The 13,231-nt window shown below is 38.8% G+C and overlaps 1 protein-coding gene across 1 annotated transcript; it reads right to left on the reverse strand.

The window, feature by feature from the left end:
• Positions 1 to 1,848: 1,848 nt before the first annotated feature.
• LOC102790711 (P2X purinoceptor 5-like) lies at positions 1,849 to 11,306 on the reverse strand. The gene is made up of 13 exons (XM_087851504.1): positions 11,182 to 11,306; positions 7,090 to 7,240; positions 6,924 to 6,995; positions 5,522 to 5,597; positions 5,305 to 5,401; positions 4,858 to 4,938; positions 4,601 to 4,742; positions 3,835 to 3,971; positions 3,577 to 3,670; positions 2,854 to 2,919; positions 2,673 to 2,755; positions 2,148 to 2,210; positions 1,849 to 1,978 (listed from the first exon to the last, which is right to left on the reverse strand). Exons 1-13 carry the CDS (start codon positions 11,304 to 11,306, stop codon positions 1,849 to 1,851), a joined length of 1,317 nt encoding a protein of 438 aa, XP_087707630.1.
• Positions 11,307 to 13,231: the final 1,925 nt, after the last annotated feature.

Raw genomic sequence — 13,231 nt, forward strand, 5'->3', positions numbered from 1 at the left:
AAACTAAAACACACAATGAACATTTAACAGTATTTCTAAAGAACACAGCACAGCACTGGAAAACACTAGATGCCTTTCTGAAGTGATGTAATCAAATTTAAAGAAGTGCTCCCTTCTTTGTTATGCTCTTCAGTGGGATGTGCGAACACAACACAAAGCAGCCACCTAAACTTTGGTCCCACAGAGGTTGATCTGGTTGGTTATAGTGGTACATGCTCAGTGCAAATTGTTTGTTACTCTATTAAAACAAAAGCCCTCCATGACGCTTGGACATTCTACTATTCATCACACATTCATGGAGTTCCACAGGGGTCTGTGCTTGTATCAGTACTTTTCACGTTATACATGCTTATACGTCGTTAGGCAATTTAAATAAAAATGTAGCACTGATTTCTTTCATCTACACGGTATCTCTTAAACGGAAACCTTCCTATATAGGACTGATGCTGAAAATATAGTTCATGCTTGCATTGTTTGTAGGCTGGACTATTAATCCAAAACAGTGGAGCAAGAGCACTGACAGGGACAAGAAAAAGAGATAAAAGTCCTAAAATATTAACTTTTTTTCATTGACTCCCTGGTAAATCCAGCATTGTATGTAAAATCCTTCTCACTTATAAAATCTTGAAGAATCAGGCCCCAATCATATCTTAAAGGCCTCAGAGTACCACATGAAGAACCATGACTCAGCTATCCTGCAGTGGGCTCAGATTGCTGTGCAACTCCTTCACTACTCATGTTCCTTAACTCCCCAATTGTTTACATATCACTGCAGCATAGAATTAGATTTTCGCTGTCTCTTTCCCTGTGTGTGTTTGTCCCTTTTGTCCTATACTGTCTTTTTCTTCTTTTCTCTTTCCTCTCACCCCCAACAGGCCACTGCAGATGACTGCCCCTACCCAAACCTGGCCCTGCCAGAAACCTTTTTCCTGTTAAAAGAGAGTTTTCCCTTACGCGTGGTGTTTTCTAGTGCTTTAAGGACCTTGCAGTATAAGGTCATGTTCACACTAATATGTTTTTGTTTGAAAACGCCTCTTTTTCTCTCCGTTTTGGCCTTCCGTCCACACTGAGACTGCGTTTTCTGTTAAGGAAAACGCAATGTTTTGAAAACGCTCTCCAAAGCAGATACATTTGAAAGCGCCGTTTTCACGTCGCAGTGTGGACAGTGAACCCGGAGCCTTTTCGAAAACAATGACACATTTTAGTCATGTGATGCAGTCATGTGACCAATTAAAATAAGATAGCAGAGGGCATTATACAGCATTTGTTTTGTTTGCTCTCAGTTTTGACAGCCCTATTAAAGATTAATATCAGTTTGTACATGCTCCAGATAGCTTTTCTTCAATTTCTTCAATTCTCACTCGCTTTTGCAACTTTGTACTTTTGTTATACTCGCAGCAACAACTCCACCTCGTTGTTAGTCCATTTAAAAAACTCTGTGCTTTTCCTCAACATTTTTTTGCAACGTTTTAAAGAGCCGGAAAGTAAATAAATGGCAGACAGAAATGAGGTGGGTCAATTCGTCCTGCGTTTCATGTATGCGCAGGACTGGAATTTTTGGCCGTTTCAATGAGGGCGCACAACTCTGTGAAAACAACTGAAAACGATAGTGTGGACATGGAGCATTTTCAGACAAAAACGCCATTTTCAAATTTATCCGGGCTAGTGTGGACGCAGCATAAAGCACCTTGAGGTGACTGTTATTGTGAACTGGGGTTATATAAATGACTCTAAATTGAACTGAATAGTGTTAAAAGAAAAAAAAAAGTCACAGCCATGAAAGTAAACAGATAAAAGTTCAGTAAACTTGGTTTATGTTCTTCATAATGATGCTAAAATATTTTATGGCTAAACTTGTGAAATGAGGTTAGGACATGACCTTTGAACACTTAATAGTTGATATGTTACACTATTTTGATTGTCCTTTTCCATTTTGTTCTTCATATCTTTCATGGCACAGTTTCTGCAGATCAGAGACCTGTTGTAACAAATAGTAAAGAAGTGTAAATTAACCACAGATCACACCAGAAATGCATTTTTCTAGTCATAAATAAACATATATCCTTAACTAGAAATCAAAATCCACACAAACACATATGCACACGCAACAATACAGTCTTTAAAGACAAATGAGAGCAGAAACATACCCCTCTGACAGCCCATTATTGCACGTTTCCTGGACGTTTTCACCTTTCTTCACTTTTTCCTGACTGAAAATTTGTAAAAATTGTATTACTTCAATAGTTAGATAATAATGAATGATGTAGGATCTTTTTATTAATAACAAGTAATAAACCACAATGAAAACACCTCACTACAAATGAAACTGGGAACTTGTAATAAAGTGATTATCAGTGTTGTAGGGCTCAGTATAACTCCTGGAAATGTTTAAGGTTAAGCATGTTTTATGTCCTGTGAGGACCATAATAGCTTTTAATTAACCCCAAAACACAAGCTTATGTCTTGATTTTAAATAGCATATGTTACTGGACTCAATTATTAAATCAATCAAACTATTCAAATTATATATCATATTAAATATATGTATTTTAAAAAATCTAATGTGAAGTTATCCTAGCTCATTATTCTCTATACACACATACTGTGGTCCTTTCAATATGGAAAAAAACCTAAGAAATGTATACATCTGTACTGTGTGTTGCTTTTCATACTTTAAGACTTCAAACTTCTGGTCTTTGTAAGACTTCTTCCCCGTAGTTAAATAAAGAAGGACAATGTCGCAGAAGAAGGTTCCCTGTTGAAAAGAATTTTATTCAATTCTGTGATATATCAAAAAAAAAGGCTGTTCAATTCATTTAATATCATGTTGATTTAATTATTAATAATACTCACAGCTCCCATCACAGCCAGTCCTGAACCAATATTGACGACCAAGGGGACTATGGCAAACTTTCCAGCCTGTGGAGGAGATCAGAAACTGAAGAGATGTTTTTAAATAGGAGTTTATTACAATTTATTTTTGTTCAAAGAGCAAAGACTGCAGTGCTCTGTCAAATCATTCCTTTTTTCTTTTTTCTTTTTTTCCCCACCAGTTCCGTTTGGTTCTTTTGCCATCAGAATTATTGTCTAAAGGCAAAGAAAGATGCCCAACAGATTTACTTTACCAAATGGACCACCAGCCTTGCCGTATTGGTCTATTTGATTCACCTTTGCTTTTATTGTTTATTTTATTTTATTTTCACTTGCTACACACGGGACAGACATGACTGGGGGAAAGAAAAGGGAGAAAGAAAGACGGAAAGAAAAACAGCGGGGAAGAGGAATTATCCCAGAGAGATTGGTTTGTGAGTTTTGGAGAAAAAGTAACACATCATCCGCATAAAGGCTGATTTTATGTTCCACGTTCTTGCATTTTATGCCCTTAATTACTGTATTCTGTCTAATTGTCAAATCATTCCTAATAACCCCTCTCCTAAGAAGATAGGATACTACTACTAATAATAATGGTATTTTTGCATTGGTGTTATATGTATTGGCTTTATTACATAAATTATCTTATTGTAATGCATTGGCACCATTTATGCATTCATTCTGTCACTGATGCATTTTACATACCTTCCCATATACCAGGATATGAAATCGTATGCCATAAACTTTGTATAGAGATCGATAGCTTTCACCAGCAGCATTTTTAAAGTATCGTGCATGTCTGTTAGAGAAGAAAACAAGAATATGAAAAATAAAATAAACATAAACATAAATAACCTTTAGGTAATTTAGAATGGTTATGGTTCTTTATTCCTTTCATAAGTTGTAAAAATGATTACATGTCTGTGCACCATGCCAACAAAGATGCTCTGCAGTGAGCCTCACCTGAAGTTAAATCCTGTTGCGATGCTCTTGTTGGAGACAGTGGCATCCAGGCGAGTGAATTGGTACTCTGGATTACAGTGAGAGGTGCCTTTGTCAAGGTCACAGTTCCACTGTATCACAATGCCAATAGCGCCACCCTAACAAAACAGCCAAAACATGCTTATTCTAAGATTTTTATTTTTATACATGTATTCAAATTTGGATACCTGTATGCATTCCATTAGTGGTGTTTTACCTGCGTTCATTCACAGCTGTATAGAAAACATTTGTTAAACATTAGCTACATCCTGCTTGTACCAGATCAGATCCCTTTAATCCTTCAGAACACGAAGAACTAATTCTTCATGGCACTGAACATTCCACAGAGAACAGTCCACATGACATGACAGAACCACACAGTTGTCAGCTGCACATCAAGGAAATTAATTTCCCATTTCACCACATTCCACAGGTTCTCTGTTAGCTCTTGTGACTGGAGGCCATTATAGTTAAGTGAGCTCATTGTCATGTTCAAAACCGGTTTGAGATCAGGTTTTGTCAGAGTTTTGTGACATGGTGCGTTATCCTGCTGGAAGAAGCTGTCAGAAAATGGGTACACTGTGGCTATCAAGGAATAAAACTACAGAAAGTAATCTTGATCATGTCTTAATTCCTAAATGCATTGACTTGGTGCATTGTAATTGGCTGATTAGATATTCCACTTAATGATCCCAAACTATTAAGTGGAATGATTTGGGATCATTAAGTATTACAATGTAATACTAACAAGTGTGGCCATGTCTTGGAAGTTGCATCCAGCTCTTCTCGTAATGTCTCCCAGGCGAAAGATGGGGCAGTAGGGGTATTGTTTCTCATCATATCTGCATTTCTTCAAGTAGGATTGATCAGTTGTTTCAAGGATGTTGGACCTCAGAGTTAAGAAAAACACATATTTATGGATGTGAACTGCTTATTGCACACAGCAATATCCAGCTAGTCATAAAGTACAAGGAGATATTGTTGTAAATGTTAAAGAGGACTTACTTTGAAAATGAGAATTTAGGAAACTGGATGAAATTCTTGATGTAAATGGTAAACTTATCAGCATTTTTAAGCAAAGGCTTTCTGTGAAAACAAAATGTTAAGTAAATATAATTTTTTGTGAATAAATGTATAAGAAAACAATAAAAACCAATCAAAGTCAAACCTTCCTGTATATAGAGGAGCAGATATAGAGGGATTGTGATTGAATTGCTGAGTGGGAAATGAACCCATCTATGACCCAGTTCTGTTTAATGTGAGCTGATACAATACTATTATAAGACTGGGTCATGAAGCTAAGTGTCTCAGTTTAGGACATCCTTAGTTTAGATTTAGTGCCAAACCTGTTGTGCTGACCTGATAAATGACAACTACACATGATTTCCCTGAATGTTTGTGCATGTTAGTGCAGAGAGAAAGGAGGATCGGTCATTTCAAATATGTCCTCACTGTGGTTTGATGTTTTTTTCAGTTGGACACCAGCCAAAGATTTCACAGGTCCCATTGGAGTTTTCATTGTTTCTTATGCATTTGCCGCTCATGACTCCTTTAGACAACAGACAAAAAAAAAAACTGTTTAAAAACATCTAGATGATCATGTGAAAAGAGTTTCCGATTCAGACATGTTTCACAATACTGATTTAATATCAGGATGTTTCTTTCTCACCATGACCAGACTCCACCATCTTTCCCTTTTTACAGTCCTCGTCAACACTACAGTGGGCATTAAGCACTTTGTGGCTCTGAGAACAAAAAAAGGACAGAGGCAATGTCAAAAAAAACCAAAAAGAAAAAACAGAACACAGAACAAAGCGTGATATAGTATATTGAACTAAATGATAAATACATACGTAAATGTAAGTCAAAAATAAGGGATACAAAGTCAGAATTTACAAATATAACACAAAAAGTAAATTTCAATATTTAAAGCAGTCAGAACTTGTTAGCATCCAAGAATATCTTAATCTAAAATAGAAGATTTCTGTATTCTAGCAACATGGTGAATATGAAAGTCAAATGAAGTTAAGGGTGTTAAATGGATGCATGTCTGTGCTTTTTCTATTTTACTAGAACTCGACCGTTAAAAATGGCACATGCTGCGTGATGCCAAAAGGCTCCCCTGCAGGTGTCAGACCCTGCTTTTGGTTTCAGTCAATATTTATAAGAGCACATTTTTATGGCTGTTTGTTTGGCTCTTCTTCTTAGCTGATGGCTATCAGTCAGGCAACCCAGAGAGTCTTCTGGGTTTACATACTGTATATTGTGAGCTGACAATAAATCATGAATAGTGACACACACACACACACTCATATGATGATGATGGAGGTGACAAAATGGGTTAAGAGGTGTGAGGAAAACACTTCTCTGCTACTGTGCAAACAATATGTTACCATGCAGGAGAGGAATTACAGGTCAGCCACAAACCAATGTGTATAACACATCACGCTATTGTCAGGTGGGCCATGAAGCACTGGAGGAAGCCTCCACAGTCTGTTATATTCACATGCAGAGTGATAAAGTAGTTTCATAAAATATCATTCTTCCACATTCTGGCACTTTATGGTGTTACTTATCTCATGTAATCACTTATTGAGAAAAAGGTTTTTCCTGTAAGTAAATGACAAAATGAAACAAATCCCTAAATAAATAGTGGATACTCTCCTTAGAGTTAACATCATTTACTTGCAACACAGTATGACACACTTTATCTGACCTGTACTTGCAAGAGGAAACTGCCTGTGGTGTGGTGCATGCTATAAAAATTGGGCTGGCAGGTGAAAGGTTAAAGTGAAAGTGAAATCAACAGGAGAGGCAATATTTCCGTTGTCAGTAAAACAAGGGAATGTTAAAAGAATTGTTTTATTTGATGGCAAATGTTTCTTTGGGCCAGAGTCTGTCAAATGACCGGCAATTAAAACTGAGACAACGACCTGATGATCACGGCTGCCATTTATCAAATCTGAAAACACCTCTTAGCGTGCCGTTTCATATAGTTAAAGTTAGAAATACCACCACTGTGGTCTAATACACCCAGTCAGTGATTTAAAGTGAAAACAAAATGTTCTCACCTCAGCACAGTAACCCATCTTCTGGTTTGGTGTCTCTAAGAAGCTGGTTACAACAAACAGAACATCTTCACCCTGAATGACAAAAAGAAAATAACAGACAAGATGTCAAAGTCTCATCAGCAGTGCATGGCTTTAATCTAGTCTGAAATATTAAAAGTGTTCTCACCTGTGGGGGGATGACATACTCCTCAGGTCCCCACACAAGCAGACCAGATTCACTGGTGTTGGTCACTGCAGTTCCCTTCACTTTAGTTATGACAGAACTCTGGATAGCATCATCTATCTCCTGGTAGCCTTGCTTGACTATGAAAACCCACCTTTAAATCAAAGCAGAAATACCCAGTGTTCTTGCAGTGCTTTGGTAAAAGCTTTGGTGCAAACCTTATGCAAATATTTTATATGCTTTTGCCTTTTTCAGCTGTCTTTTGTGACATACAGTATGCAGTGAGGGGTGATACTGCTAGTCAGGTGTATCAAAGTTGTTGGCTTAGTGGGATTCTCTAACCTTGCAAGGCCTGGAATGAAGAGTTTGGTTTTTTTTGTTTACATTTTTATTATTATTAATTAATTAGTTCCATAAGTAAATTGCCCAAATGAACTGGCTGTGTGACTGAACTTTGATTTCAACATATTGTGGAGGCTCAGGGGTCCTTTCACCTCTTAAAAAGAACCAAAATGGTTTACTCCACACTGCGATTTACATTGTTCACATAGGCAGAATAAAATACTTTAGCATATTTAGCTGATAGGAGCTTATAATGAAAGCTTACAAATACTAAGCTCAAGTAAAAATTGGGCTTATTGAATGTGGGACCAGTGGTTCTCAGAGGACGTGTTGTGAGACAATGAGAACGTTCGGAGGACTTTCCGAATGTTTCCTGACTCTGTGCTCGCAAGGGGCACTTTAAACCACGGCCAGCTACTGGCTCTGAGATTGTAGCTGTTCTCCAGGGCAATGAACTTGGTGTAGTTTAGTTATCGCTTCTCACTTTCTGCTTTATTTTGATAGTTAATTGTCCCTTGTGCTTTTCATTTAGTTTTGCTTCGCCTTCTCACATCCTCCGTGATTTAGTTCAACTATACAGTGGGGCAAAAAAGTATTTAGTCAGCCACCGATTGTGCAAGTTCCCCCACTTAAAATGATGACAGAGGTCAGTAATTTGCACCAGAGGTACACTTCAACTGTGAGAGACAGAATGTGAAAAAAAAATCCTTGAATTCACATGGTAGGATTTGTAAAGAATTTATTCGTAAATCAGGGTGGAAAATAAGTATTTGGTCACCTCAAACAAGGAAAATCCCTGGCTCTCACAGACCTGTAACGTCTTCTGTAAGAAGCTTTTCTGTCCCCCACTCCTTACCTGTATGAATGGCACCTGTTTGACCTCATCATCTGTATAAAAGACACCTGTCCACAGCCTCAACCAGTCAGACTCCAAACTCCGCCATGGCCAAGACCAAAGAGCTTTCGAAGGACACCAGGAAAAGAATTGTAGACCTGCACCAGACTGGGAAGAGTGAATCTACAATAGGCAAGCAGCTTGGTGTGAAAAAATCAACTGTGGGAGCAATCATCAGAAAATGGAAGACATACAAGACCACTGATAATCTCCCTCGATCTGGGGCTCCACGCAAGATCTCATCCCGTGGGGTCAAAATGATCATGAGAACGGTGAGCAAAGATCCCAGAACCACACGGGGGGACCTGGTGAATGACCTGCAGAGAGCTGGGACCAAAGTAACAAAGGTCACCATCAGTAACACACTACAACGGCAGGGAATCAAATCCCGCAGTGCCAGACGTGTTCCGCTGCTGAAGCCAGTGCATGTCCAGGCCCGTCTGAAGTTTGCCAGAGAGCACATGGATGATACAGCAGAGGATTGGGAGAATGTCATGTGGTCAGATGAAACCAAAGTAGAACTTTTTGGTATAAACTCAACTCGTCGTGTTTGGAGGAAGAAGAATACTGAGTTGCATCCCAAGAACACCATACCTACTGTGAAGCATGGGGGTGGAAACATCATGCTATGGGGCTGTTTTTCTGCCAAGGGGACAGGACGACTGATCCGTGTTAAGGACAGAATGAATGGGGCCAAGTATCGTGAGATTTTGAGCCAAAACCTCCTTCCATCAGTGAGAACTTTGAAGATGAAACGAGGCTGGGTCTTCCAACATGACAATGATCCAAAACACACCACCCGGGCAACAAAGGAGTGGCTCCGTAAGAAGCATTTGAAAGTCCTGGAGTGGCCTAGCCAGTCTCCAGACCTCAACCCCATAGAAAATCTGTGGCGGGAGTTGAAAGTCCGTGTTGCTCGGCGACAGCCCCAAAACATCACTGCTCTTGAGAAGATCTGCATGGAGGAATGGGCCAAAATACCAGCTACTGTGTGTGCAAACCTGGTAAAGACCTATAGTAAACATTTGACCTCTGTTATTGCCAACAAAGGTTATGTTACAAAGTATTGAGTTGTATTTTTGTTATTGACCAAATACTTATTTTCCACCCTGATTTACGAATAAATTCTTTACAAATCCTACCATGTGAATTCATGGATTTTTTTTTCACATTCTGTCTCTCACAGTTGAAGTGTACCTCTGGGGCAAATTACTGACCTCTGTCATCATTTTAAGTGGGGGAACTTGCACAATCGGTGGCTGACTAAATACTTTTTTGCCCCACTGTATCTACTTCCCTGATTGCCCTTCAGTGTTTATAGAAAATGCCATCTTCCTGTCTCATCTGTCCCATCAGTCTCCTGGTCCCGGTCTGTTCCCATGCCTCAGTTTAGTTTCTTCTCATATGGTTCTGTTTTGCGTTTTGGACTTTTTACAACAGCCAAATAAAGCAGATTGTTTTGTTGCTAACCCCTGCCTGTGTTCTGTATTTACATCACACTCAAAAGAGTCTCCCAAAACAGCAAACTGTGACAATATACAAGCAGTCTCAGCGACCCTCTTCCTTGTTGACCCACATCTCTGACGAATGTTTTAAAGGAATAAGTTAGCCAGCGGCTGTACACGGCAATCAGTGGGTATTGTTGGGGTGGCCAGTAATGAGCAGTTCATATGCCACGTTCAATGAAAATCAATGATAAAGGTTTTCCACAAAGTCTGCACAGTTCCCCACATTTGCAATCCTCAAAAATGATTCCTAATAATACTGTTTAGTTGCCACTATATGATCTCACCTTGTGTCACATCATTTGGAGAAGGACCTGCTGTTTCATTGTGTTCAGCTGTCCTCATTAACACAGTGTCACATCTGATATTAACAGCAGCTCATAGCCAAATCATTTCTTAGTCACATTTTTGTGCTTTTCATATTCTTCTTTATCTGAGGTAAGACCACAGTAACAGTGTGCATTAGCAGTAACCTAATATCTTAGCTGTGAAAGTGGTCTAACCCATTTTTCAAATTTTTCTAAGGGATAGAAGCAGCATCAAAGCCTCCACTATTAATACAAACAAAGTTTTGATCAAAGTCCCCCCCACCCCCATGAATGAGTGGGTAGCCCCCCTTTTCCTCCCACTATAACAGGGACTCTCTGATCTTTGTGCTGATAACATTAAAGGAATCCTAACAGATCGTGGTTCAAACCCTGCACGTCATAAACCTAATATAATCGGACTCTGTGCATTTTCACACACCAAAACATTTAAACTCAGTTATAAAGATGACTGTTTTGTAAAAATTGTTTTGTGTAGACTTATATGCACAGTTCTCTACATTCTACCCACATGAACGCTAAAGATTACTGTGTGCGGTTTTCGGCTGTCATCGGTAAGCCAGGCATAGACCCCTTGTGTTCCGTTTTCCGCCCCTGTTGTGTCCCAGGCAACACCTTTGAATTGTGTCGGGTAAAGCGAGGCGCTGAACCGCATGCCACAAGTGCGCATAGGTTCAGGCAAAAAAATAAATAAATAAAAATAAACAGTGAAAGAGAAACGTTCATGTGGTATTTGCTCAAAGGCACAGGTCAAGATTCTGACATTTTAAGCATTTTATTTTTAATTTTGCTTACTTCTTTAAAGTATAGAATAAGCGTGTAACGTGCAAATAGCCTACTATTCAATACAATAAATGAACCGCTCATTCAAAATTAATATTTTTTGTTTGTTTGTTTTATTCTGTTTACCAAACGATATGCTACAGACAAAGCCCAAATGTTATTATATTTGTTCAGTGACTTATTTTAAGTTAACCCGTTAAGCAATAACATTGTAGGAAATTATACGTGGTAATAATGCACTTACCCTATTATGTAACCAATGACAGATAACTGAAAAAGTCTGTGCAACACTCCGACTGCCTTATTTTTTGTATCAATGTATTTTTCTGTTTTGTAGTTCAGTAAGGAGTTGATCGCGACCGTGGCCATCACGCAGCTCTTAGTCTGCAGTTTGATGCCAGTGTTAAAACGAAACTTGATTGTAATGGAAAGATTCGATGCGAGCTCTTACAGCAAACACCGCGTGGGAGGCGAAAACACACCTCATTGCACAACCACTGCCAAGCATACATTAGCCACAATATGTATTTCGGTATTACTGTTGGACTGTTATGTGAAGGCTGTGTGCACGCAGGGGTGGTGACATGAAGGACCCAAAATGCAGACTCACGGAAATCAAAGGTGAACTTAAATACAGCTTTAATGTAAAACTCAAAAAAAGCAACAAAACTGAGTATCTAAAATAAACTTACCCGAACAGACTGACAGAACACACAGCTAGATAAACGGTAGATCGCGACCATGACAAACTGAAACACAGGGCTTAAATACATAGAGGGAGCAATCAGGGAATGGACAACAGGAGGAAAACACAGCTGGGGCAAATCAGAACTGACGAGACAAGGAAGCGTAAACTGAACACACTGAGATAAGACAGAGACCTTCAAAGTAAAACAGGAAACACAAAACACAGACTGAACAAAAGACACAGACTCACATGCAGGCACTATAACAGAGGGAACAGAGACGTGGGACCAGGGCAGACACAGACTGGACACGGGGATACAGCAGACAGGGGAGACAGCAACTAAGGATTACACAGAGACAAACCATAAGACATGACTCTAACAAAAACCCAAAGATTATAAATAATATAATAAACTCAAAAACCCTGGGTCAACGACCCAGGCATCCTAACATGGACTTCCCTAGTATCAAAGGCAAGGCAGAATGGAAAAGGTAAAAGAACATCAACATGCAACAATTAACTTTAAAAGCAGATTAAGCAAGGAAAAACAGGAAAGGGTCTCCTATAAAATGCCTGATTAAAATCTGTATTCATTGTTACGTTTGTTAATCCAATTACTTGGTTTAAAACTGCATGGAAAATAGATTTGTTTTTTTATTTACTTATTTATTTTAATATCATATAGGCACTGACGTTGTGTTGTTTTTAAGCCCCCCCCCCCCTCCCCCCCAACTGCTTTTCTGTTTATTTAATTTGTAATGTAATCACTTATAATCCCGCCTCAATCGCCCATTAAAATATAAAATTGAAATGCTTTGGATTGTAAACAGTTAATTTGCCGTGATACTAGATTGTAACTACAGATATTTGGTTGGAAATTACTCACAGGTAAAGTTAAAAAATTTAAATTGCATTTAACAAAACCTGTGATTTGTTTTCATCATGACAAATCTGCCTCTGCAATACTGTTCAGATCTATTTTAACAAATCTCTGTCTTAATAATAATCAATAAAATGAGAAAAGAAACACATTTTCCAAAAAAAAAAAAAAAATCAAATCAAATCATATCACTGTATGTATGGATGAATAGTAGGCCTACTGTGAAAAAGTCATTCATGAAACAATATTGTTGCACCCACATGGGGCTGGGACTGTGACCCAGGGATCATGCGTTATTTTTGGGTTTGATGAATATTTATTACTTTCATTTGTCTTCGCGAATGCTTATGGTTGTTTGTTGGTGTGATCTGCTCCTGGTCCCTTGCTTCCCTGTGCACGAGTTGGAGTGAGTTTGTGGCTGTATCCCAATTCAGGGTCTGCAGCCTTAAAGTACGCAGCCTTAACGGTCCACAAGGGCCGCGTACTCAAAGACCGCTAAGGCTGGAAGTGAGAGGCTTGTGAAATGGGATGGTGTAGCCTCCGTCGCGCTGCCCAGGTTGCCTAGCAACCATGACACTAACAGCTGGAAACGTTTCATACAGCTTTGTTTGACAGAAATGAAGGACAAAATCTTTTGTTCATTTGTTTGTGTGTTTCTACATGAGCTTTGATTTGATAAGTATCTGAGGCTGAGACCACGGGACTGTGAAATCATGATTATTAGGC

Source organism: Neolamprologus brichardi, chromosome 14, assembly GCF_056152115.1.
Source record: "Neolamprologus brichardi isolate AB-2024 chromosome 14, ASM5615211v1, whole genome shotgun sequence".
Classification (NCBI taxonomy): Eukaryota; Metazoa; Chordata; class Actinopteri; order Cichliformes; family Cichlidae; genus Neolamprologus; species Neolamprologus brichardi.